We start from the raw sequence: 27,970 nt of genomic DNA, 5'->3' as shown, positions 1-27,970 counted from the left end.
GTATGCCAAAACAGGATGTAGTATGTCCCAATACATAGTATGCCACATGCAGTATGGCAAAAGTACCAGGATGACCTACTACATCCGGTCGTATTTTGCAGTATGCAAGCCAGCAGGCTTTTCTGGCTATTCTGACCCACAATCCTTTGCGCAGCGGTAATGTGCGTCACATGCGCGAGTTGACAGCTGTAGACGAATGTCGTGTTATGGACAGCGACGGATGTGGGCAAATTTCAAGGCGCAATGTTATGACAAGGTAGTATGTCTGGGCAGCGCTGTCTAGGGCGTGACGGGGTTAGGCTGGGCAGCGCTGTCTAGGGCGTGTCTAGGGCGTGACGGGGTCAGGGTGGTCAGCGCTGTCTAGGGCGTGACGGGGTTAGGCTGGGCAGCGCTGTCTAGGGCGTGACGGGGTTAGGCTGGGCAGCGCTGTCTAGGGCGTGACGGGGTTAGGCTGGGCAGCGCTGTCTAGGGCGTGACGGGGTTAGGCGGGGCAGCGCTGTCGAGGGCGTGACGGGGTTAGGCGGGGCAGCGCTGTCTAGGGCGTGACGGGGTTAGGCTGGGCAGCGCTGTCTAGGGCGTGACGGGGTTAGGCTGGGCGGCGCTGTCTAGGGCGTGACGGGGTTAGGCTGGGCAGCGCCGTCTAGGGCGTGACGGGGTTAGGCTGGGCGGCGCTGTCTAGGGCGTGACGGGGTTAGGCTGGGCAGCGCTGTCTAGGGCGTGACGGGGTTAGGCTGGGCAGCGCTGTCTAGGGCGTGACGGGGTTAGGCTGGGCGGCGCTGTCTAGGGCGTGACGGGGTTAGGCTGGGCAGCGCCGTCTAGGGCGTGACGGGGTCAGGGTGGGCAGCGCCGTCTAGGGCGTGACGGGGTTAGGCTGGGCAGCGCTGTCTAGGGCGTGACGGGGTTAGGCTGGGCAGCGCTGTCTAGGGCGTGACGGGGTTAGGGGTCAGCGCGTGCGACGGTAGAGACCGTCCAGGGCAGCTGGGATCAGAGTTTGATCGTGAAATGGACATTTTAGCCTCCATTAAAGACTGGAGCTCATTAGTCTAATTTAATACCAGTCCATTTTAAAACACAGGTCCTTGTTAAAGTCTAAACTTTTAGTGGAAATTTAGCTGGTAGGTTTTGATTTCCGATTTAATTCACAAATGTTAAAAAAAAGACTCCCATCCTCACATCAAATCGCATGGCATCCCATCACATGCTCTCACATCACATGGCCTCACATCACATGGCCTCACATCACATGGCCTCACATCACATGGCCTCCCATCACATGGCCTCCCATCACATGGCCTCCCATCACATGGCCTCCCATCACATGGCCTCACATGGCGTGCTAGCCCCTGGTTTGGGGACGTAGACGCGTGCGTGTGACCCACCTTGGTGGCCTGCTGGATGATGCTGTCCCACACCTGGTTGGGCAGCAGCATGTACTTCTCTATCAGGTGCTCCTGCACCGCCTGGTCCGTCTGCGCCCCGATCATGTACCCCACCGCCTCGTAGAACGTGTGCACCTGCCAACGCGCGGAGAACATGCCCGTCACATACCGCCCGAGAATCCCTCCGAGTCTTGGTGACAGATGGAGAGAAGGTAGCAGAAACTTCTAGCTCCTTCCGTAGCCCCCTACCCCTGGCTACTCCCCTACATCCGAAAAGATTGAGGCAATATGAAGACAGATTCCCTTGATTTAAGCTAAACTCCGAAGAGGGCGTGGTTTATCGTCATTATATCATATACTATACAAGATAGCTAGGTCTTATTAACATGCGGCGCGGTAATAACTGAAATAGAACGGTAACGAGGCTTCACCAGCGGGACATCGTGAATATACAATGGATCTTAACCAATCAGATTGCGAGATCGGACCTAGCAGTTTAACTTGCTTGCTTCCTCCCATCTCAATAGGCTCTGTGCACCAGCTTCACTACTTCCTGAAAGTCACTTGGCATCTTTATTTCCTGTCCTATATGATTGGATTAAGTGATTAATCAGGTGTGCGCTGGGTCTGCCGGTCTGATTAATCACTTAATCCAATCATATTGGACAGGAAATAAAGATGCAAAGTGACTTTCAGGAAGTAGTGGAGCTGGTGCACAGAGCCAATAGCAATTGAGTGTGTGGTGCAAACTGCTGGACTGTGATTGGTCGTTGTCGGGCGGAGGCGGACCTGTTGGGGCTGCAGGTCACAGATGATGGTGTTGATGTTGTTGAGGATCTCGTCGATGAACGGCATCACCTCGCCCACCTGCACCTGGACGAAGTGGCGCCGGCACTTCTGGGCGATTTTGATGAAGGTGTCGCACGCCATGTCTTGCACGCCGTCGTGGGTCTCTGCCGGGAAGAAGGTAGCGGCGCCGTGAGATGAGACGCAGGGATACCCCCGTTCGCCACTACCCACAATCCACCCTGTCTCCCAATCTCACCGTGCATGAACTCGAACAGCTTGTTGACCACCGTCTTCAGGAACTTCCAGTGGGCGCGGAGGAAACGCGGGTACTGACCCACGATGTACATGATGTTGGAGGCGATGATAGCCTTGTTATCCTTCCCCCGTTTCTGTTCACACAGGCCCAGCAGATCCTGCGACACACACACACACACACACACACACACACACACACACACACACACACACGCACACACACACACACACACACACACAAACTTTAATTCACCACATTAAAACTTTGCCATACATAAACCTTTAAGTTTTTCTAAATCCACTAGCATTTCTTTCCTAAAAGCAGTCCACAAAGACTTTGTTTATATAATTCATACAACTTGGCAATTGCCAATGTTTGCCTAGCTACCGAATCACACTACAGTTCTTATATACACAGCAAGGCATTATACTGACATTATTGTGGCCTTGAGCCATGAGATTTGAGCGCCCTGTTGAGGGACAGTCAGGCCACAAGGGGGTGCTGTGATGAACAACTACTGTGCAAATATTTGACAGTTGGTTTTGCCTCATTTTCCAAACGTTGAGTGGAAATGCACCTCTGAACCTTCTCACATTGCACTCTCAAATATCTCACTCTCTAGTAACTCACCCTCTAGTAGCTCACTCTCAAGTAGCTCACTCTCAAGTAGCTCACTCTCTAGTAGCTCACTCTCTAGTAGCTCACTCTCTAGTAGCTCACTCTCAAATAGCTCACTCTCTAGTAGCTCACTCTCAAGTAGCTCACTCTCAAATAGCTCACTCTCAAGTAGCTCACTCTCAAGTAGCTCACTCTCTAGTAGCTCACTCTCTAGTAGCTCACTCTCAAATAGCTCACTCTCTAGTAGCTCACTCTCAAGTAGCTCACTCTCTAGTAGCTCACTCTCAAATAGCTCACTCTCTAGTAGCTCACTCTCTAGTAGCTCACTCTCAAGTAGCTCACTCTCAAATAGCTCACTCTCTAGTAGCTCACTCTCTAGTAGCTCACTCTCAAGTAGCTCACTCTCTAGTAGCTCACTCTCAAATAGCTCACTCTCTAGTAGCTCACTCTCTAGTAGCGCACTCTCAAGTAGCTCACTCTCTAGTAGCTCACTCTCTAGTAGCTCACTCTCTAGTAACTCACTCTCTAGTAGCTCACTCTCAAGTAGCTCACTCTCTAGGAACTCACTCTCTAGTAGCTCACTCTCAATTAGCTCACTCTCGTAGCTCACTCTCGTAGCTCACTCTCAAGTAGCTCACTCTCAAGTAACTCACTCTCTAGTAGCTCACTCTCTAGTAACTCACTCTCTAGTAGCTCACTCTCAAATAGCTCACTCTCAAATAGCTCACTCTCGTAGCTCACTCTCAACATCCCTAGCTGTAGTGTCCCTCTCCCTGGTACCTTGATGACGGTGACCAGGAACCTCTTCTCGTCCTCCTCGTGCATGGCGCCGCTGATGGAGCCGATGGCCCAGCACAGCGTGTTCAGGTTCTTCCAAGACCACTCCGTCCCGTTCACCTGGTTGTGCAGCTTCTCCGTCATGATGCGCTCCGTGTCCGCGTAGTCCAGGTGGGTCAGGTACACTGGAGGGGAGGGGAGGGAGGAGCAGTTAGGGTGTGTGTGTGTGTGTGTGTGTGTGTGTGTGTGTGTGTGTGTGTGTGTGTGTGTGTGTGTGTGTGTGTGAAAGAGAGGGAGAGAGAGAGGAGAGACTGAAAGGTAATCAGGTATTTGGGTGAACATGAAATCATCACGATCAGCCATGTTGCGCTGTGGTATACTGTTAAGTTCCTATGGGTTCTCAAATGCAAAATCAAACATAACACACACACGCACGCACACAAAGGTACACACACACACACACAGGTACACACAGACACACACACACACACACACACACAGCCTTACCCAGTGTCTCTCTCATGTTCTTGTAGAGGTTGATGGAGTCTGTGTCCTTCATGAACTCCCGGACCACCTCCCCCTGGTCGTTCTCCACCACCAGCACCTCCTCCGGCTTGGCCATGCGGCTCACCATCAGCAGACGCACCTGGGGCAGGGGTACCAGCTCAGACAACACTACACACTGCACACTACACACACAGCACACTACACACTCTCACCATCAGCAGACGCACCTGGGGCAGGGGTAACAGCATGTTAATGGAGTGTGTGTCATCTGACTGTGTGTGTGTGGCGTACCTTGGAGAGCACAGGTAGGTAGAGCCATCTGGTGTCATGCGAGTGTGTGTGTGTGTGTGTGTGTGTGTGTGTGTGTGTGTGTGTGTGTGTGTGTGTGTGAGTGTGTGTGTGTGTGTGTGGTACCTTGGAGAGCAAGGGCAGGTAGAGTTGTCGTCGGGGCGGTACGTCGAAGTGCTGGCTGCCGGACAGCAGCGGGGAGGTGGAGGTGGAGAACGGGCTCTCCCGGTACAGCTCGGCCGCCAGGTGGTTCCAGTACTCCAGGCAGATCTTGAAGATCTCCGTCTCCTCCACCTCCGACACCAGCAGCATGTAGTGGAGCGCCTGGGGGGGACAGGGGTCAGGGGTCACTGGGCAGCTGCTTCAGCAACACTACACCGATGAAAAGCCATCGGGATATTAGTCGTCCATAACCCAGAAAGTGGAGATAGTTGCCATTTTGAACATCAAAATTCCACTTCCAGTATTTTTCTGTTCATACTGATTCTATGTGATTCACACTTGGTATTTCTCATGTATAGGGCTGGGTTTTAAAAATCGATTAATCGATTAATAGTTGGTGCCTACCTCCATGAGAGTTTCCCTCAGGTTTTAAAAATCGATTAATAGTTGGTGCCTACCTCCATGAGAGTTTCCCTCAGGTTTTAAAAATCGATTAATAGTTGGTGCCTACCTCCATGAGTTTCCCTCAGGTTTTAAAAATCGATTAATCGATTAATAGTTGGTGCCTACCTCCATGAGTTTCCCTCAGGTTTTAAAAATCGATTAATCGATTAATAGTTGGTGCCTACCTCCATGAGAGTTTCCCTCAGGTTTTAAAAATCGATTAATCGATTAATAGTTGGTGCCTACCTCCATGAGAGTTTCCCTCAGGTTTTAAAAATCGATTAATCGATTTATAGTTGGTGCCTACCTCCATGAGAGTTTCCCTCAGGTTTTAAAAATCGATTAATTGATTAATAGTTGGTGCCTACCTCCATGAGAGTTTCCCTCAGGTTTTAAAAATCGATTAATCGATTAATCGTTGGTGCCTACCTCCATGAGAGTTTCCCTCAGGTTTTAAAAATCGATTAATCGATTAATAGTTGGTGCCTACCTCCATGAGAGTTTCCCTCAGGTTTTAAAAATCGATTAATCGATTAATCGTTGGTGCCTACCTCCATGAGAGTTTCCCTCAGGTTTTAAAAATCGATTAATCGATTAATAGTTGGTTCCTACCTCCATGAGAGTTTCCCTCAGGTTTTAAAAATCGATTAATAGTTGGTGCCTACCTCCATGAGAGTTTCCCTCAGGTTTTAAAAATCGATTAATAGTTGGTTCCTACCTCCATGAGAGTTTCCCTCAGGTTCAGCCTCTTCTCGATCAGCTGGCCGTGCTCCTTGAGGAAGGTGCAGAGGAACAGGCTGAGGTTCTGGATGAAGTTCTGCTCGTCGTCCTTCCCGTTGGAGTAGGCCAGGCGGATGTTGGTGTTCAGGGGGAGCATCTGGAGGAGGACACGCAGAAACCAACACTCAAGCGTTGAGAGATGCGCATCTCCCCGACAAGTAAATGCGTGTGCCACTGTTGAGCATCATGTGACTATATACACTACCCACATCACTGTGTGTGTTGTGTGCGTCTACGCCCACCTGTTTGAGTTGCACCATGGTAAGGGTGAAGAGCGTGACGAACTGCTCCTCGTACTGGCTGACGCTCACGCCAGCGATCTCCGTCAGGCACTTGAGTGTGACGTTGCGGAACATGGGAACGTTCAAGAACTGGAACGGAGCAGCAAGAGAGGAGGATGTGTCAGGGAACAGTGGATGGTGGTATTATAGATGGGATCCCTGAGTGGAAGGTAGTATTATAGATGGGATCCCTGAGTGGAAGGTAGTATTATAGATGGGATCTCTGAGAGTGGAAGGTAGTATTATAGATGGGATCCCAGAGAGTGGAAGGTAGTATTATAGATGGGGAAGTTGTTCTTAATTGCATTGAGTGGGAGGACTGGAGGTCAATTTCAAACTGGGCAGTAAGATTCAATATTGGCGTACATGTGTGTTGGGGTGTTATATACCTTATATACGAGTGTGCTGATGAGTTTGGTTTCAAATATGTAACCCAGAGGAATCCAGTTCAGAAAACGCAGGAGGGTCTCCAGTGTGGCATGGACCAGTGGGGCATTCTGGGAATTTTCCTTAGAACAACCAATCAAAAGAAAGGATTTATTAGTGGACAAACTCAGACAGGGGAAGATAAGAAAAGGTTTTTATGTTCTTGTGAAATATCAGAGGTGAGGTTTGGGGGGGAAAGAGATAAGCCTACCATTACAAACTGGCAAAGCTGGAATATCTGGGAGAACTCGTTGCACATGCTGAAAGAAAGACATCATAGTTTAGAGATGGATGATGACGTTTATACTCCCATTGATTACCCCTTACTATACATATCAATACAGTCTGCATGTATGTATGTATGTATGTATGTATGTATGTATGTATGTATGTATGTATGTATGTATGTATTCTTTGTTTTTTATGCCTGCTGCCTTTCCAGCCTTTGCTGTAATTTCCCACTGCTGAAATGCCAAATTTCCTATTATGAAAATTGAAAATGAAAATTATGAAAATTATGAAAGTTCATAGTGGTGGTATTTAAAGAGCTCACCTGTCTTTGAGGTGCTTGGCCTTGACCTGGGTCATCTGGCCGCTGGAGAAGTCGAACACCTCCTCGCTGAGCAGCTTGAGGATGACCATGTTGTTCTGACACAGGCTCTCGCTGGTGCGGCTGGCGCCCACGATGTCACTGATGAAGGTGGGCCAGTGCTTGGGCCACTCCTGCTTCAGGATCTGGGCATGGGGAGACGGGAAATCAATCAATCAATCAATCAATCAATCAATCAATCAATCAATCAATCAATCAATCAAACAAACAAACAAACAAACAAACACACATTCATATAATACTGTACATAAACACATACATACACAACTGACTTAGGTTGCTACTTATTTGTACTCTTGTACATTTGGATTTCTGTATTATCTTTTTAAAAATCTATAGTAAATTGATATTTAGTCTAGATTGTGTTACTTTGTTGTCTTTTGATGCAGTAACAGTGCAATTTCACCCCTGGGGATCAATGAATAATACGGAGAAGGAGAAGAAGGAGAAGGAGGAGAAGAAGGAGGAGAAGAAGGAGGAGAAGGAGAAGAAGGAGGAGGAGAAGGAGAAGGAGAAGAAGAAGAAGAGAATTCTTACCTGAACAAGAATCATGTTCAGCTTTCCAATGTACACTTTTTCTTTCTGAAATATAAAAACACGATAGCAGTAGTCTTAATACTTAGTTCAAAGGTCACAATGTATTGCTGATACTGTTCTAATAGATGTCAGTGACTGACTAGCCCCATTGTGAAGGACGTCCACATAAAATGACAGTACCAACATTAGTGCTGGTTGATAATGCTCTTATTATCACTTAAAACATTTCAGTAAAAAGGCCAAATCTATCTCTCTATATCTTCATAGAAGACATACTCACCTCAACATTTGTGGCGTCTGAAGAAGTCTTGATAATAAGACCAACTACGTACTTCTTAATCCCTGCAAGCAAGCAGAAGCAACAGGAAAAGATGGCGTGAGTTCGTTCTGCTGCTGGACTCACAGAAGGCTCCACCAGTCGGCTTGCTGTCATGCATGTCTCTACTCTAGCTGGCTATTCATCTTGAGTCCTCTGGATTTAGCGTTTGGAGCTGTAGAGCTAGTCTTGGTATAAGAGCTACCGCCTTATTCAACACTGTGGGACTGCTGAATGAACGACAAAAATAAATAAATAAAACTTATTTGTCATATGTACATGATACGGGTATCATATACAATGAAATGCTTAGCGAGACAGATGAAGAATCTCATGGTCTACCGACTGAACTAGACACCCACCAGGCAGAAAAACACAGTTATAGTAATAACTATATTGATAGAGTTGTGCACCATATGGATGGGCATCATTGGCAGATGTAACCGAGTTTGTTAAAGTTCAGTGGTGATGAAAGCAAAGAGGCAATGATGTCTGTGTGACGGTTACATTTGTCCAAATCAATCCATTTGTTTACACACAGAAATGGAAGGGGTTTCCTGTTGGCAGAGTAGGAGCCAGCCTTCTCTGAGCAGTGCTACTGTTGTGGCATGTCTGTATGTGTGTGTGTGTGTGTGTGTGTGTGTGTGTGTGTGTGTGTGTGTGTGGTGGGTTGTAGCGGATAGACCAGGAAGTAAGTTGCAACTCTGACGCAAGGGGGAAAGACATACTTGCCCATCGCCCTGCTCTGGCTTTGTCACGCATCTACGGTCAGAGGCAGGGAAGTCTTAGGTCAATAAGAAAAAGAAAATTTGAGAATATTGGATGCAAGAAAAATCTGTCAAATTACAAAAAAAAAAGTGATTATTGCCAATTCCATTCCCACTAATCAAATATCTAGCTCATAGTCGAGTGTATTTTGAGGGTTGATTAAAAGTAGGAACACTTCTTTACTTTTTCTGCTTCTTCTCCATTGTGTCAGATAAATAACTATCATTCCTTTCTTTGGTAAACATGCCTGTGAATAGAAATGTGAACAGCAGGTGGCAGCAGAGGGCAGAGTAGCCAGCAAACTTGAGAAGACTGATAAGAGACACTAAAATCACTGGTTTTCTCAAGTGGACTGTCTGGGAGATTTTGTAATCAAGTTGATTTGCTGATTTAGCATCAGATATCAATGAAACAAAACACCACAAGGCACAGGTTATCAATACAAAATGATTGACCTAGAAAGCATTTCTTAGCATTAAATAAAGGTTAAATTGTATCAAAATACTGTGGTTAACATGTTGGGTGGAAAATACATGTGATTGGTAAAGTCTGAATACCGACAGCTTCTCCCAGAGGCCAATCTCCCATGTAAGCAATGAGGAAAAGTGATAATCTACCAAGATTACCATCTTTGAGGCAATGAGGAAAAGTGATAATCTACCAAGATTACCATCTCTGAGGCAATGAGGAAAAGTGATAATCTACCAAGATTACCATCTTTGAGGCAATGAGGAAAAGTGATAATCTACCAAGATTACCATCTTTGAGATCAGTTAACTGGCTTTCTGTTTGGGATAAACAGCAAGCAGACAAAAACTTAGCAAAAGTAAACTTCCCTAAAGACGGGTGTGTGTGGTCTAGGCAGGTGATAAGACACTGTCAGTCGTACCCTCAAGTAGATGCATTCATTGCAATTTGAAATGCGAGGACGGGATGCGCCATGATGGGCTGCAAATCCAGGATTTGCCTTTTCACACACCAATGTCAATCACCCATTTTAATCTTAATCGTCATCGCAGCTCACCTTCACACTGGTTCCTGGGAAGGATCTTCCATCTTGTTTTGATAACTGTTTCCAGAATCTGCAGAGCATAGTACTGTAATGTGTAAAGAGAGAACAGCATTAGCGACTGGTGTCCCTACATGGGGAGAGATCAGCAAGCTGTCCATTACAGTAACTGAACCAAACCATAAAGGTTCTCTCTGAATTGTGCCTGCCTGTTATAGTAGAATCGTTTTTTAATGCTGATTTCAACCTCATATCATGCAGATAGATCTTAATGCAAACATTGTTGGGTTTTGACTTGGTCTCTACGCGTCGGCAGAACACTGAGGCCTGGAGAAGTCCTGCTGTTTCTCCCATCATCACACCAGACAGTGAAAGACAGTGACAAGTAACAACGTTAACCTGTTTGACCATTCGCCGGCATTACCAGATACACTACTTCATTATATGTACCTAAATAATGAACATTGGCCTGTTGTGGATTAATTTAATTTAAATGAGCGCTTATCTTTCTGACCCTATTATAAATTGCATATACAGGTGCATCTGAGAAAATTAGAATTGTGGAAAGTTAATTATTTTCCATAATTTAATTCAAAACGTAAAGCTTTCATATATTATAGATTCATTACACATGTAGTGAAATATTTCAAGGCTGATTGCCGCCATGCCACGCTCGACATTGAGCTCTACATGCAGTAATTTGTCCAAAATGAGCCCCCACCAAATATTGTGTGTATAAATGAACATACTGTACATAAAGATTAAAACAAAAAAAGTCTGGAAATATTTCACTTTGTGTAATGGATCTAGAATACAATCAAGTTTCACTGTTTGAATTAAATTACGGAAAATAATTGAGTTTTTCACAATATTCTAATTTTCTGAGATGCACCTGTAGTTGAACACTTCCAAAAACAAAACAATAAATGGCCATAGAAAATGAAAAGTATACCCGCACATTGGAAAACCTCGTCTTCACTGCTATATCTGAATATCAAGCTCTTCGTCAGGTATACTGCATGTTGGATTAAGGTCAGACCAGGGGTCAAATTGTCCCGGGGTTATCCAGGGGTCAGCCCCGGCACATGGGTCTCCAAACATCATCAGCCAGAGCTCAACCCCAACACATCTATCCTCAACATTTAATTTATTTGTACATTTTTTTGTCTTTATTGTTAAAAGAATGCAGCCATTTCATGTTCACCATTAAACTAAATCACAATTCAATTTAGTTACTGTCTTAAAACGACACTCCTGGGTTTGCTTCCCTTTGGTTTCACTAGTCAGTTGTCAGTTGTTCGTCTGATATCCCATTAAACAATGTTCTCTCAGATTATTTTATGAGTATACCTTGGTGTTCGTCTGATATCCTATTAAACAATGTTCTCAGATTATTTTATGAGTGAGTACACCTTGGTGTTTGTCTGATATCCCATTAAACAATATTTTCTCAGATTATTTTATGAGTGAGTATACCTTGGTGTTCGTCTGATACCCCATTAAACAATGTTTTATCAGATTATTTTATGAGTGAGTACACCTTGGTGTCTGATACCCATGCCAAGGCCATGAACACAGGGCCAAATCCCAATTTAACCCCTGGTTCAGGCAGAAGCATTATTCCAGTGTGCGGATATACAAATCACATAAAGCCACACCCTAATGAAATTCAACCACCCCCAAAAAACATTTATACAATTAAAGTCTAACCCTAACCCTGTTTTCACCTTGAACTGGTGTGTCTCTTCAGGAACAGCAAGACCCAACCACAGGTCCAATTTATTTTGTCCTATTCATACCTAGTTTTTTTTTTTATTAAGTCAAGCAAGAAAAAAAACATTTTATAAGTTAGTGTATTTGTTATTGAGCTAGTTGTTTGGATCGACAGTGTTTCAACTGTAGGGATCACCAATCCAAAAGGTCCAAAATAACAAATGAGACGCGTTAGAAGGTATCAGTGTCGAAAGGCAGGGTGAGGGTGGAGGGTTGAGAAGGTGATGTGTTGGGAGGTGTCAGTGTTGAGGGGGGAGGGTTGAGAAGGTGATGCATTAGGAGGTCAGTGGTGAGGGGACGGTGGATCATGTGGGGGGTGGAGGTATTAAAGGTGAACTACCCTGTCTAAGCTATTAAACTACACACCAATAACAGGTATAATCCAAATCCTATTATACCCTTTGAGGACCTTTTTTGTTACACCTTTAATTTCCCAAAAGACACAGAAACAACACAAAAGAGGCCAAAAGGGAGGAAATAGCGACACGGCAAGACCTTGCAACCGTCTGTCGTCATCGCCGCCTAATTGCAAGGTCTTGAGGATGGCGAGGTCAGCTCGGAGAAGAGGAGAGGGGAAGAGACAATAAGATAAAGGAGGAAGCCATGATCCCTACAGATGAAAACACCGCCATCCGTCGTCGCTACACCTCTCTACCACGGAGCCTACTGCAGTCCGCACCCTCCCTCTGCCCAATGAAACAGATGCATTAGAAACGGATGAACAGAATTCAGTAAGGGAATAAAAGGGTAGACCTTGTTGAGGCCTGTCGTCAAAGCCTAGCTGTGTCAAGGTGAACGGGATGACACACCCCTTTTCTTCCTATTACAAGCAATCAACATAATGGAACATTGTGATTAATATCATAGTCACAACTTGAATTCAATCAATTTCTTCAAAAGAAAGTTAAGTAAAATGATCAATTATGGAAAAAAAGCCAAATGTTCACAGGTGTTTCTCTCCATATGACGCACTGTTTATCTGTTGTTTTGTCAACAAGTGAAATAGGTGAATGCAGAATTTAGACAAATTCAAGAGGCGTTTACCTGTTCTGTCTCCTTCCTTTCCTCTAATGCCCTCATTTTGGATAGTTACGAATTTGAAACTACAAATACTGTTGATAGATCAACTCAGACATTAGTAATGGATGTCAGTGTGAAGAGCAATCTCACAGGCAAGCAAAAAGGAACAAGGCAAACGTTACCAGCACTTTGAGGAAGACTTAAATGCATTGACCTTTTCTACTTTCAACGAGAGCAGTGAACTATTACTACATACTAATACGGCAAGACAAGATTTCATTTATCTGAAATGACCAATTCAATCTCTGTTCTGTCAAAAAAAATGAAAACATCTCGTGATAGTCAAGTTCACTTGACTGTTGGGCATTGAGTTTGTAGAACCAGCAGGTAATTTAGGTTGAGTGAGTGCAGCGTAAGCACAACACTACGGCATGTCACTGTATAGATGGTGGAAGCTGATGACTTATCAGATGAAAGGCATTCAGAGTCCGAGGCGGTCTAGAGGCCGGGGCGGTCTAGAGGCCGGGGCGGTCTAGATCATGTGAAACCATCTGTGAATTCATAACTGGGCTCACTAGGCTCCTAACCACACCAGAACTCAAACAGATGCCATAGGTTTAAGACAGATGGTAAGCACTCCACCTTACTGTTTATTAGGCGAAATAGAACGTTTACCATATTGATTATACCTATACAATCTTTTCAGATCTACAGCAGTGGCTAAGGGGTAGATCTAGACGCCTATATGGCATCCAGCAAACAAATGCCATTAGTTGAGTTAAAACTAGGTAAAAACCACCATTTCTCCCGAATTCTAAATCATAGTTTTGGACATAGGAAGATATACGGGGGTCGGAAGATAGATCCACAGCAGGGCCTATCATTGTGTGTGTTTGGGCCGTCCCAGTGAACTGCAGCACTTCCTCAAAGCACAGAGACCTCCAGCAGGGCACCGGTGATCTGGCTTACTTTGGTGTTCATGTTCTGGGAGAACTCCAGAATGGTGTCGACTCTCGTCCACGCATCTGGGTGCTCTTTCAGATGTGTCAGCACTTCTTGTGCCATTCTTTGCTGTAATAAAGGAACGCATGACAAAAGATTAAAAGCACGTTTACCACAACCCTCCATCGGATATTCACTCCTCTTTTTCTTGATCTCGAGCTAGCCTACATGATACTTTCTGTTGTCCGTGCTAGAGCTGCACGATTATGACAAAAGATAATAATTGCGATTATTTGCTTCAAAATGGTAATTGTGATTAATAATTGCGATTAATATTTAATATATAATAACCAAAATGCTCCCAAATCACGGACGTTGATGCCTTCCTTGCTACTAACTCACTGACCTCGTTTTCACTAATTTTTTCACTAATCACAGCTGCAGGTACTCTTGTGACACTGGTCTTGACCTACTGCTATCTGTCTTCTCAGTGAAATTGCTGTGCACAGCGCACTCAGCAGGAACGCATGTGATTGGTCAGACAGCATAAGCGCCTGTGATTCGTCCGTGTAGTCCTAGCACACTCAATTCAAAGCTCATTAATCACATTAATTGCGGCCTTTTGCGATTAGTTAATCGCGGAGGTCATAATTACGATTAATTCACGATTAATTGTGCAGCCCTAGTCCGTGCCAGAAAGCCCCACACTCACCTGTGGTCCCACTCCATGGTACAGACAGTTCACCACGTTATCCAGCAGGTTGATATCCAGTTTCTGGGTGAAATCCAGCAGCTGCTGTGCTGCATGGTCCGCTAACATTGTCATAATTGCTGGCATAGAGCTCTGCAAGGGACAGGGATAACGCCTTATGAGGGCACAGGAAACATTTGAAAGCCATAGTCATGTGAATTGAGCATTTGTGCACACATTCCCAACAGCTGACCACTAGGCCCACCCTCCTCGTGGGTAAACAAGGCACACATGAGCTAGACCACTGCATTAGCTATATATTCAGTGTCATAGGCTTCAAAAAATAATGCACAGGGGTCTCCAGATGAGCAGGTAACGTCCACAAATGTATTGTATGGTTAGGTGAAAACTTTAAAACAGGTGCAGTTTCCCCATCTAAGCCACTTTTATATATCTAAATAAGAAAATCTAAAAAAAAAAAAAACAGCAATATTCCTCAATAAAGTTTCATTTCTTAAAACTGCTTTTGAAGGTTTGAATTAAATAGCTCACTATATTACTGAACTATACCCATCTATACATGGATGGGAGGTAAGTAGAAACACGTGGGACGTCACACTACATCTGCAAGACATGTGGCTATGCTTCTGTATGTTTCTGTCACTGTAATGCAAGATACACACATCAGAATCAAGAGTTAAATAACTGAATGGCAAGAATTGAAGCAGCAAGAACAGGTAACTATTTACACTAACAATGTATTGTGTTAGTTCTAAACAGTGACCTAATATTCGTAGGGCCACCAGTTGATAACTTATACGATCATGTCCATCGGTCATGGGTGGTCAGCCAGCCGAGATGGACATAATGAGGTCTGGACCTTACAAGCGGGTGTAATAGTCAGACTAAAGTGTAGATTAGTATGTTCCTTGTCATTTTTAGCTTTAAATTGTTTTTTTTTAGTTTCAAAAAGGCTGCCTTGCAAGTGAAGTCATAGTAATATATTACTATGAGAAGACATAATAATATATTAAACTTAAGTAATTTAATAGCTACATTTATATAGCACATTTTTATCAAAAAATGCAGCTCAGTGTTTTAGCAAGCTAGTGACTTTAGCTAGCACTAGCTAACAACAACAAATAACAGTGCTTCACAAAAAAAAAAAAAAACATAAAATGACATTAAATAAACATTAAAAACATGGAAAACAAGATGTAGCACTAAGATAGTCTACTTTCCCTGCAGTTGTAGTTAAATAAATAAGAAATAAAACGGTTAATCAGAAAAAGTGGCAGGTTGTGATTTACATGCTCGCCAGCATCACCCTGACTACCAAACAAGCACCCCTCCCACATCACTCGTGTTTATAAACTAACCCACTTCAGTTAGTCGTCTTGCAACTATCTTAACGGGATAAAACCTGTTAAAACTACCTAGTTAATTGATTTTTTTTATATATATATACGCTTTAAGTGTTTAACTACCCATCTAGTAGGTAGAAAGTGACCCAGACACTGACCCAACCCCACGGTCACATCACAGTCCCTCTCTGTCACACTGTCCCTCTGTCACACTGCTTCATAAAGTGTCACTCTGGAAATAGGGGCTACTTACCCAACGTTTAATGACTGTTGCCTTCCTTTGAATTATCAATTCCAAAAGTGAGTCCAAGAGAGTTAGTGTGACCTCAGCTAATATAAACCCATGTCACATGCTTTTGTAGCTTGCAACCGAAGCAGAATGATAGTTTACTGATTTCGCAACCCAGTTAATTACATAGCAAAGACTCCAAGCCTCTGAATGAAAAAATAGTAGTAGGTATATAAAATACTAGTAGGTTATATCACTGTTATTTGGCTAGTTAGGAATAAATATCTACCTATGCAACGTTGTCTACCTCCAGTTCCAGTGTGGGTATTGATGATGCCAGATAAGGACCACTGAAGTGGGTTCCAAAAAACTATGATCACGGCACGCTTAGTAATATGTCCCTCCGATTCATTTTACGCAATAAAATAAACCTTGATTGACCAATTATTTCTTTGACTTAATTGATTTTTGCAGCGGGGCGGTGTTAGAGATGCGTCTGCGTCTCTTCTCTCTCTCGACTAACTCTCAACCGGTTGAAACCGGTTCAGACCGGGAGATTCCATCTCGGGTTAGTTTGCAGCCGATGGCGCCGCGGAAAGTTTGGACTGGGGATACGCCCACTTTACACTCTGATTGGTGGGGTTCATTTGACGGTCATCCCGGCCGATCGCCTATTGGACGTCCCAGCTGTCCGTCTGGTTCAAGTCGCTCAGGCGCCCACGCACTCGCTCCGCCCGTGGTCAGGAAAAGAGGGCGGACTGGGAGCAGAATGGACTACATGTCTCTGCTCAGAGTGTCTGATCTGTCACTTCAAGTCCTGCTAAAGTGTTATTCAATAATAAATAAATATTATTATATTCAATAATAAATTGCAATGTAGTTCAACAGTTCCATATGCTTTACTTTGGCCCCGAGGAATGTCTTTTGAGATATGCACTAAAATGTTACAATAAGAGGTGCTTTTCATGAATAAATCATTAACATATTCAAATGCAATGATGACATTTTATTTATTTTAGTGCGTTGCGAAATGTGTCCCCACATATCAAGTGATCCCACAGATATTCCCAGTTCGTTTGTCTGTACTTACAGAAGCTGGTAATTTTCCACCAGCCACGAGTGGGAGTGGTTAAATGGCACGAGGTTAAAGCAAAGACAACGACAACATTCTCCCATACGAGGTGAACGGCATAATTATTAAATGTTAATATCAGAATCCGTAGCATGTGAAAGATGATATGTGTATTAGATTTGCGAATTGCACGAGTTTGCAAGTTAGGCTGCGAGTCGAGGTTGAGGATGCAAACATGACAGTGGGTTTTTATTCTACAAACCACGTGACTCAGCCTGCCACTTGATGGAAAAATACAGGATTTAGTGTGGATTGAGTCTGTGGACAAAAGTCATCCAGGGAGGCTGTTGGAAGGACGTTGTAGCCTGGCTACTTCTCTGCAACAATGCACAGAGAATTCATATTCTCTGGATGACCAGAGTCTGAGTTACTGTTATTAAGTCATTGCAATAGTGAGTTTTTGAGCGGTCAAACAAGTTTATATGCTATCTGCAATGACAGTAGGTCCTATCTCATATTGTGTAATGTGATCAAACTATTTTTATGTGAACTTCAACTGGAGTTTTAACTACCAGTGTGGTCTAAAGCCTGAAGTAGTCATTTTGTAAGGTAACATGCTCATTTTGATTTTGAATGGATTATCCTTTACTCTAGATGTCCAAGGTCACATTCCAAGAATAGCCTATCCTCCTCCCAAAAAACAACACACACGTAGGCCTGTGTTCAAAAGGTCAGCCAACTCTCCAGGAAGTCGCCCAGCTTCATGTAGGCTAACAGTTTGGTGGCAGTTGTTGATGAAAAGAGGAAACTTGATCTGAAATGTCATATATTCGGATTCAGTCTTATATGGTTATTAACGTATTACTTGGCTGTGGATAGTCTTGCATAGCCAGGGTTGTGGGTGACCTGGAGATCCTACCTTGAAAACAACATGATGTAGGCTACTTGTAGATTTCTTGTTCATACCTATTATGGTTTGTTGTTTTATTTGGGTCATGTTGAAGGACAATCATGTTAAATACCATGTAACTTATATATATATTTCCTGGGTGTTAAATGCTAATTCATGAAACCATACTGTGTCAACAAAACATGCATGAGACTTTGACTGTTAGGCTGTTTTCAATAATAAAATAAAATATGTCTTAAAGTGTGCAAGACAACCTCTTGAAAGGAAGTATTCTTCTCTTATTGAGTGTGCTGGGCTGCATGGGCCATTTCTTTAAGCATATTGTTGGACTGGTGAACTCTATGCAACTGTTTCTGTATTTGGCACACCAAAGTAATGTGTGTGTGTGTGTGTGTGTGTGTGTGTTCCAGCTCTTAAAAACAAAATCAAGCCAACTTGATCATAGAGAAATAAGGAAATAGACCATTGACCATAGCCATAATTTAGTCCACTGCTTGCAGATCCTGTCAACAGAACAGAGTTTCTCTCTAACTCATGCACTGGAATTCACACACATGCGAGGATTGGACCAGAGCACTGCAGCTCAGGATTAAGCTGGCCAAATCTCGTTCTGTCTGGTCAGGACAGGCCTACATACATTATTATTACATCACTAAAGTGGGCTGACCCCTCATGTGCCACTCAAAAGAGTTGCTCCACACCTACTTGCTTTATTGAGTTTATTTATGATAGTGTCTTTGTGGATATTGTTTTTTTCGTGAGGGAAGTTCTCTGTGAGGGTTTTGAATGGTGGAGGTTTACAATCAAGACAAAGGAACATGTAATGAAACACTATATTTCAACAATTAATTCTAGGTTGAATTGAAACATGAAAACAAAAAGTGAAAATGTGTACTGTACAGTAGAAAATAATGGTCTATCAGCCTACTTCTTTAATCATTTGGTCCCACTGGCACATTGATTGATTTATTTTTCTTAAGTTCATCTACAAAGGAATTGTATTGTAGGAATTGTATTGTACTATAACTGTATCTTGGTATGTCAACAAACTACAGTGCATCGTAGCCTACTGTATGTCTTCCCAAGTGAGTACTGTAGAAATTAAAGCCTATAGCGCCCTCTAGTGGAGAAAAAGAATAACATACAAATCCTCATCATATCTCAATCGGACGAGTGTCATGACACACGGTTTTACCTAAGGACATAAAATAGGTGTATTTAGTCGTTAACTGGACCACTTTGTCAATACAATCAAATTCAGTAATGAAGAAACAGCACAGGCAATCAAAAGAGGCAGTTTATTTCTACAAGAGCAAATACACAATCTCAGAGAGTGTCCTACAGGGGACTAAAGGAGCCTTTTGTACATAAGTGTTATAATTCTCTGTTTCTATCATTACATTACATTACATTACAGTCATTTAGCAGACGCTTTTATCCAAAGCGACTAACAATAATTGCATTTGTCGATCAGTCAAACTATAGTGCATCGTAGCCTACTAGTGAGTACTGTAGAAATTAAAGCCTATGGCGCCCTCTAGTGGAGAATAAGAATAACATACAAATCCTCATCATATCTCTCAATCGGACGAGTGTCATGACACACGGTTTTACCTAAGGACATAAAATAGGTGTATTTAGTCGTTAACTGGACCACTTTGTCAATACAATCAAATTCAGTAATGAAGAAACAGCACAGGCAATCAATAAAGGTAGTTTATTTCTACAAGAGCAAATACACAATCTCAGAGAGTGTCCTACAGGGGACTTAAGGAGCCTTTTGTACATAAGTGTTATAATTCTCTGTTTCTATCATTACATTACATTACATTACAGTCAATTAGCAGACGCTTTTATCCAAAGCGACTAACAATAATTGCATTTGTCGATCAGTCAAACTATAGTGCATCGTAGCCTACTAGTGAGTACTGTAGAAATTAAAGCCTATGGCGCCCTCTAGTGGAGAATAAGAATAACATACAAATCCTCATCATATCTCTCAATCGGACGAGTGTCATGAAGAAACAGCACAGGCAATCAATATTTATCATTTATTTCAAATACACAAATACACAATCTCAGAGAGTGTCCTACAGGGGACTAAAGGAGCCTTTTGTACATAAGTGTTATAATTCTCTGTTTCTATCATTACATTACATTACATTACAGTCATTTAGCAGACGCTTTTATCCAAAGCGACTAACAATAATTGCATTTGTCGATCAGTCAAACTGTAACCCTGGATAATTATTGTATTTCATTATTTGGTAGTGTTGTCTATCATTGATTATTTACTACATTTGTATTTTCATTATTTTGTGAGTTTGTATTTTATTATTTTGGATAGAGTTACATCCACACTTATTCCCCTTCGGGATATGTTAGTTCCTACAGTAGAGAGCCCCCTGGGGACTTGAATTGGGGGTACACACCTGTTAGGCGGTGGAGAAGAACGTGTTCTCAGGTCTGAGCGTTTTGGCTATGTTGTAGGACTGCCGTATCTGCCGTATCTGTAGCCCTAAAAATCGAGTAGCTTACTCTCCGAGTCTCCTGGGGCGTTGAAGGGAATTATACAGGGCTACAAAGGGTTAGGGTTAAACACCCAGTTCTTTATTAATGGATACGGCAGATACGGCAGTCCTACAACATAGCCAAAACGCTCAGACCTGAGAACACGTTCTTCTCCACCGCCTAACAGGTGTGTACCCCCAATTCAAGTCCCCAGGGGGCTCTCTACTGTAGGAACTAACATATCCCGAAGGGGAATAAGTGTGGATGTAACTCTATCCAAAATAATAAAATACAAACTCACAAAATAATGAAAATACAAATGTAGTAAATAATCAATGATAGACAACACTACCAAATAATGAAATACAATAATTATCCAGGGTTACAGTTTGACTGATCGACAAATGCAATTATTGTTAGTCGCTTTGGATAAAAGCGTCTGCTAAATGACTGTAATGTAATGTAATGATAGAAACAGAGAATTATAACACTTATGTACAAAAGGCTCCTTTAGTCCCCTGTAGGACACTCTCTGAGATTGTGTATTTGTGTATTTGAAATAAATGATAAATATTGATTGCCTGTGCTGTTTCTTCATGACACTCGTCCGATTGAGAGATATGATGAGGATTTGTATGTTATTCTTTTTCTCCACTAGAGGCTCCTTTAGTCCCCTGTAGGACTATGTTGTATGTTATTCTTTTACAGTCATTTAGCAGACGCTTTTATCCAAAGCGACTAACAATAATTGCATTTGTCGATCAGTCAAACTATAGTGCATCGTAGCCTACTAGTGAGTACTGTAGAAATTAAAGCCTATAGCGCCCTCTAGTGGAGAAAAAGAATAACATACAAATCCTCATCATATCTCTCAATCGGACGAGTGTCATGACACACGGTTTTACCTAAGGACATAAAATAGGTGTATTTAGTCGTTAACTGGACCACTTTGTCAATACAATCAAATTCAGTAATGAAGAAACAGCACAGGCAATCAAAAGAGGCAGTTTATTTCTACAAGAGCAAATACACAATCTCAGAGAGTGTCCTACAGGGGACTAAAGGAGCCTTTTGTACATAAGTGTTATAATTCTCTGTTTCTATCATTACATAACATTACATTACAGTCAATTAGCAGACGCTTTTATCCAAAGCGACTAACAATAATTGCATTTGTCGATCAGTCAAACTATAGTGCATCGTAGCCTACTAGTGAGTACTGTAGAAATTAAAGCCTATGGCGCCCTCTAGTGGAGAATAAGAATAACATACAAATCCTCATCATATCTCTCAATCGGACGAGTGTCATGAAGAAACAGCACAGGCAATCAATATTTATCATTTATTTCAAATACACAAATACACAATCTCAGAGAGTGTCCTACAGGGGACTAAAGGAGCCTTTTGTACATAAGTGTTATAATTCTCTGTTTCTATCATTACATTACATTACAGTCATTTAGCAGACGCTTTTATCCAAAGCGACTAACAATAATTGCATTTGTCGATCAGTCAAACTGTAACCCTGGATAATTATTGTATTTCATTATTTGGTAGTGTTGTCTATCATTGATTATTTACTACATTTGTATTTTCATTATTTTGTGAGTTTGTATTTTATTATTTTGGATAGAGTTACATCCACACTTATTCCCCTTCGGGATATGTTAGTTCCTACAGTAGAGAGCCCCCTGGGGACTTGAATTGGGGGTACACACCTGTTAGGCGGTGGAGAAGAACGTGTTCTCAGGTCTGAGCGTTTTGGCTATGTTGTAGGACTGCCGTATCTGCCGTATCTGTAGCCCTAAAAATCGAGTAGCTTACTCTCCGAGTCTCCTGGGGCGTTGAAGGGAATTATACAGGGCTACAAAGGGTTAGGGTTAAACACCCAGTTCTTTATTAATGGATACGGCAGATACGGCAGTCCTACAACATAGCCAAAACGCTCAGACCTGAGAACACGTTCTTCTCCACCGCCTAACAGGTGTGTACCCCCAATTCAAGTCCCCAGGGGGCTCTCTACTGTAGGAACTAACATATCCCGAAGGGGAATAAGTGTGGATGTAACTCTATCCAAAATAATAAAATACAAACTCACAAAATAATGAAAATACAAATGTAGTAAATAATCAATGATAGACAACACTACCAAATAATGAAATACAATAATTATCCAGGGTTACAAAACTATAGTGCATCGTAGCCTACTAGTGAGTACTGTAGAAATTAAAGCCTATAGCGCCCTCTAGTGGAGAAAAAGAATAACATACAAATCCTCATCATATCTCTCAATCGGATGAGTGTCATGACACACGGTTTTACCTAAGGACATAAAATAGGTGTATTTAGTCGTTAACTGGACCACTTTGTCAATACAATCAGATTCAGTAATGAAGAAACAGCACAGGCAATCAATATTTATCATTTATTTCAAATACACAAATACACAATCTCAGAGAGTGTCCTACAGGGGACTAAAGGAGCCTTTTGTACATAAGTGTTATAATTCTCTGTTTCTATCATTACATTACATTACATTACAGTCATTTAGCAGACGCTTTTATCCAAAGCGACTAACAATAATTGCATTTGTCGATCAGTCAAACTATAGTGCATCGTAGCCTACTAGTGAGTACTGTAGAAATTAAAGCCTATAGCGCCCTCTAGTGGAGAAAAAGAATAACATACAAATCCTCATCATATCTCTCAATCGGACGAGTGTCATGACACACGGTTTTACCTAAGGACATAAAATAGGTGTATTTAGTCGTTAACTGGACCACTTTGTCAATACAATCAAATTCAGTAATGAAGAAACAGCACAGGCAATCAATAAAGGTAGTTTATTTCTACAAGAGCAAATACACAATCTCAGAGAGTGTCCTACAGGGGACTAAAGGAGCCTTTTGTACATAAGTGTTATAATTCTCTGTTTCTATCACTCATCTATCAGTATTTTCTGGTAGTTTACAAATATACAAATGACAAAGTCAATATACCTTAGCTTTGCGTTGGGTAGATTACAACGTACCATATCATTTAGAAATTGAACCCCCAGATCTTTCAGGAAGAGTTTACTAGATGACTCAACCCTGTAACATGAATTGGTTTTGGGCGTAGTTCTGCATTGGTTGGATATGATTTGGAGTGTATCCATGGTTTGTCGTGGGGTGGACAAGGTTAGTCTCTGGGTAGTCGTTGGTTGCTTCTGGGACTTCCTCTGAGTTGATTAGCTGACTAACATGTATTTTTCTGTCTTTCTTACCAACATTCTGGAAGAGATACACCGCCACCACAAACTGCAACACCTATGGGAAGAATAGATCCACAATGAAGCTAGAAATGCACTAATCCCAGGAGACCGTTGATTGGGTGAAGGTGCGTACCTGGATGAGTAGCAAGCTGAGGTCCATGCCCAGTATTGTCAGAACGTTTTCCCTGAACCAGACGTGGATCTTCTCCTCACAGCCCTGGTTCAACAAAGATGCTCGTTTACACCCAATATCAACCTGTATCCCTGAGAATCTGAACATTTGATTTCTCAGAGGGAGAGAAGAAAGAATGTGTGTGAGAGAGAGTGTGTGTGTTGGAATGATACCTCAGCGTAGACGTGTGTTCCCAGTCCGAAGAGCCGGGCGTCGCTGGAGAGGACGGGACAGGAGGAGGAGTTGAAGCAGGAGCAGGGGAACACCTTTGACCGATTGACCAAACTCGATATGAAAGAGTTATTCCTCCAATCAGAAGGCTCCTGTTTACCACAGCATTGCCCCTTTAAACACAGAAACCACGACATGGATACATTTTATATTTATACCCCATTACTGCTACAAGATATACTATACTCAGACCCTGTTACTGCTACAAGATATACTATACTCACACCCCAGTACTGCTACAATATACTATACTCACACCCCATTACTGCTACAAGATATACTATACTCACACCCGTTACTGCTACAATATATACTATACTCACACCCCAGTACTGCTACAAGATATACTATACTCACACCCTGTTACTACTACAATATATACTATACTCACTGTATATGAGCTGAGAATTGTGTCTAGCGAAGCCAGGCTACCTTATACTATAACTAACCAACAAACATTAAACTATCTACTAAACCTAAACCCAGTTGTTGCAGAGTTTGTCCCTCAAAGCAGCTGCTGGCTGGTTCTCCTCGCGTTACTCTCATGCATATTCATCGCAAGCTGTGCAAATGGAGTGATAACTCCCATGGGGCAACGTGAATGCTGAGTCTTTATGATAATGACTTCGTCAGGTCTGGCTGACTCCTGCCAACAAGCGGTGAGGAGCACTCGGCCGACTGTGGGGTTAGTTTGGGGCTTTAGTCCTTTTACTGTCATACTTACATAGTGTTGCACATTATCCAGAAGTTTCCATTTTAGATCCAGGCTGTTGTCTCCATAGTCACGGATGATATCGTCCACTTTTGTATCCAGTGCGTCGCTAATCTGAGAAAAACAAATCTGTCAGAAAGAAACAACTTGTGTACTGTATTTATTTGCCCATCTAACATTTTCCAAAACTTATTGTGTTTGAACGAAACAAATTAGCTTTTTTTCTTCCAAAAGTGGAACTGGGAATACAATTTGACTGTGAGGTAGAAGCAGCACTCAGTGTCCCTACCCTAACCTCTTTGATCACCAGGTAACAACACAGGTGTATTTTCTTGCTCCACTCCTAGTCTGTGTGTCCATCTGCCTGCATGCCTCTGATCACAGGCCGACCTCTCACCTTCCCATGGTTGAGCAGCAAGATGAATGTTATGAAAACTTGTCCAAGCACGATGGGGATGAGGAAGCTCATGTACTGAGGAGGAAACAACACCGTTACCCAAAGGTTCATGTGTGGAAATACATTCAGTATTATTAGGATGACAAGGTCTTGAATAGTCATCATTGTATGGTGGTGGTGGTGGAGGTGGTGGAGGTAGTAGTAGTGGAGGAGGTAGTAGTAGTAGTAGTAGTGGTGGAGGTAGTAGTAGTGATGGAGGCAGTAGTAGTGGTGGAGGTAGTAGTAGTGATGGAGGCAGTAGTAGTGGTGGAGGTAGTAGTAGTGGTGATGGAGGTGATGATGTAACACTCACCATTACTAACAGGCACCTGTTCTCCAGGTGACCACCTGCACAGCCCAGTACAGTCACACCAACTACCACCAGCCCAATGACAAAGAGACCCCCAGCAATGGTCTTCACCTCCACTACACACACACACACACACACACACACACACACACACACACACACACACACACACACACACACACACACACACACACACAAACAATCACACACACACAAGTAAGTGACGGTTAGGGCTAGGGACCAAGAGGCTGTGCTAAAGAAATGGAATGTGATGTTGTGAAGTAGTTCCAAATAGTTTCATATTTAAATGATTCTGTCATTTTTTGCTAAAAGAACAATAAGTGAGGGTTTCATAATAATAATAATAATAATAATAATAATAATAATAATTAGAAACATTTACCAATTTCTTTGAAGAGTCCAACTTAATTTCCATATAAAGGTGCAATACACATACACTTACCAGAGCTAAGAACAGCCACAAAACTCCCAGTGTCAAACAAGATCCATACTGCACAGCCAAAGATACTCACTCCCAGGATCTGAGAAGAGGTTTGATAGGAAGGCTTCAACTGTTGTACAGCGTGAGCTCACAAGCATAATCACTCTTATATGATTTTTTACTTGATAGTTTTCTATGCTGTTGTCCTTCTTAAGGAACCCAGTTGACACAGTTTTGTCAACGTTTTGATCTGAACCATTGTATATGATCATAAGTAACCTTAAAACAGGGATAAACATGCATTTTCCCTTTACTACTCCTTTAAGTGCTTCTTAACTCATTCGGGAAACCCGGCCAGGTACATTTACAGAGCATGCTTTTCGTAAACTGAGTATGTGGACTAAATGTGAATGTAACTAGACTGTGATAGTGCAGTTATCTCATCTTACCAGAAAAACAGAGTTGAAGATTCCTGAGAAGAATTTCAGAATTTGAATTTTATCTCCCACCTTCATTGTACTCCAGGTTTGTGCTCTGTAGTTAAAGCTTTGTAATGAAACAAAACAGTGTCTTAGCACACTCAGACACAGATTATTGGAGTTATTTTCCTGCTCTTGTGTTCTTAGTATAGACTATATCACTGTAGTATAGGCTATATCAGTGTGCTCAGTGTGAGTGGGTATCTGCCTCTCCCTTGCCAGGAAGTTATCAGGACCTAGTAACAGAGTCCACTTCCTTATTGTATTCAATCATTAACCCTTTCCCTAACTGCTTGACAACATACAACAATGTCTTGCTACACATCACACATTTCAGACACTTTGAGATATTTCTATACTTTAAATCCTACTATTTATGTGAAATGTATTAAATGTGGCTGACAATTATCTTTCACCCACCGGGGTACCTGTAGAAACCTACAGTCAAAAGAAAAGAAATCTAATGAGCATAGTTTAACTGACCCTCCCCACAATCCACGTGTAGGATTAAAAGTGAGTCACTGTTAATGTAATGTAGTGGAAATGTAATTATGATAGTAGGGGTTGTAGTTGGTTTCCAGACAACAGACAACAAATTTCACTCGAGGAATTACACTTTGATTGCTAGAAAAAAAAATCAGTGTCCATTAACATTTGAGCTCTGTTGGAATGCATTGTCCATGTGATTTCTACCACTGTTCAATCAGGGTTAGAGTTATAATATTAGAATAAGGTTAACATATAATAATATATACATTTTTTTAATTTAACCTTTATTTGAACAGGCAAGTCAATTAAGAACAGATTACAAATGGCAGCCTGAGTAGTGACAGCAGCCACTTGAGGGGAAAGGGGAGTTGGGCTAGAGGAGAACAATAACAACTAATAATAGACTAATATTAATAAATATTATTGGGAGGGGTTGAGGCCAGGGGTGCATGATTAAAATCACCAGATATAGAAATGAATGCATTGGGGTTGACAAACCTGCAGTCTCGCGATAGCCGTGTGTATGACGTCACACGCAGCTTCCGCATTAGCAGACGGGTCTGATGTAAACAACCATGTGAATACTCTCTTGGAATATAATACGGACCCAAAGTTATCAATTCAATGTCTGGACATCAATTATTTTCTTTTGACCGTAATGTGACCACGATGACAATACCTCTCGTTCACAAAAACGGCAAGTCACCCTCCTTTCACCTTTCAGATGACTGTTTTCTCGTGTGTTGACATCCATCAGTGTCCATAAGAATAATAAAAACAAGAGAAGCTTTGACACACAAACAACATGCATAGTTAGGAGGCACGAGTAACAGTGTTAGTAAAAAATAAATAATATAAAACACTGACAAGTGATTACAAATAAACATTCGTTATGAGATAGTTGACTAGTGAGACAGCAAGATAGTGAGTTAGACAGAGAGATAGACAGAGAGATAGACAGAGAGATAGACAGAGAGAAAGGGGGAT

The 27,970-nt window shown here is 42.3% G+C and overlaps 2 protein-coding genes across 4 annotated transcripts in view; both read right to left on the bottom strand.

Moving 5' to 3' along the window:
* Positions 1 to 16,379, bottom strand: part of xpo1b (exportin 1 b) — a 23,188-nt gene extending 6,809 nt beyond the window's left edge. Inside the window, exons 1-18 of one of the 3 annotated variants that reach the window (XM_084460836.1) lie at positions 16,256 to 16,379; positions 15,991 to 16,015; positions 14,395 to 14,526; positions 13,710 to 13,811; positions 9,963 to 10,035; positions 8,135 to 8,196; positions 7,855 to 7,899; positions 7,261 to 7,442; positions 6,919 to 6,967; positions 6,671 to 6,790; positions 6,243 to 6,371; positions 5,939 to 6,097; positions 4,741 to 4,938; positions 4,327 to 4,465; positions 3,823 to 4,004; positions 2,425 to 2,581; positions 2,169 to 2,332; positions 1,380 to 1,514 (exon numbers count right to left, since the gene is read on the bottom strand). In XM_084460836.1, coding sequence (XP_084316962.1) covers positions 1,380 to 1,514; positions 2,169 to 2,332; positions 2,425 to 2,581; positions 3,823 to 4,004; positions 4,327 to 4,465; positions 4,741 to 4,938; positions 5,939 to 6,097; positions 6,243 to 6,371; positions 6,671 to 6,790; positions 6,919 to 6,967; positions 7,261 to 7,442; positions 7,855 to 7,899; positions 8,135 to 8,196; positions 9,963 to 10,035; positions 13,710 to 13,811; positions 14,395 to 14,520 — 2,022 coding nt within the window. In that variant the 5' untranslated portion in view covers positions 14,521 to 14,526; positions 15,991 to 16,015; positions 16,256 to 16,379. Of the gene's footprint in view, positions 1 to 1,379; positions 1,515 to 2,168; positions 2,333 to 2,424; positions 2,582 to 3,822; positions 4,005 to 4,326; positions 4,466 to 4,740; positions 4,939 to 5,938; positions 6,098 to 6,242; positions 6,372 to 6,670; positions 6,791 to 6,918; positions 6,968 to 7,260; positions 7,443 to 7,854; positions 7,900 to 8,134; positions 8,197 to 9,962; positions 10,036 to 13,709; positions 13,812 to 14,394; positions 14,527 to 15,990; positions 16,203 to 16,255 lie in introns of those variants that run through there. The other 2 variants (XM_084460838.1, XM_084460837.1) reach the window with 2 other exon arrangements.
* A 6,923-nt stretch (positions 16,380 to 23,302) lies between these two features.
* Positions 23,303 to 26,563, bottom strand: LOC311327822 (CD82 antigen; the record flags this gene model as incomplete). The annotated part of the gene is made up of 9 exons (XM_084460926.1): positions 26,465 to 26,563; positions 26,037 to 26,115; positions 25,577 to 25,689; positions 25,225 to 25,299; positions 24,840 to 24,941; positions 24,058 to 24,228; positions 23,846 to 23,929; positions 23,636 to 23,767; positions 23,303 to 23,308 (listed from the first exon to the last, which is right to left on the bottom strand). Exons 1-9 carry the CDS (start codon positions 26,528 to 26,530, stop codon positions 23,303 to 23,305), a joined length of 828 nt encoding a protein of 275 aa, XP_084317052.1. The 5' UTR covers positions 26,531 to 26,563.
* Between the last annotated feature and the right edge of the window lie 1,407 nt (positions 26,564 to 27,970).

The sequence above is a fragment of the Borostomias antarcticus genome (genome assembly GCF_949987555.1).
Source record: "Borostomias antarcticus genome assembly, chromosome: 34".
Taxonomy (NCBI): Eukaryota; Metazoa; Chordata; class Actinopteri; order Stomiiformes; family Stomiidae; genus Borostomias; species Borostomias antarcticus.
This window is presented reverse-complemented; position numbering and strand designations above follow the sequence as displayed.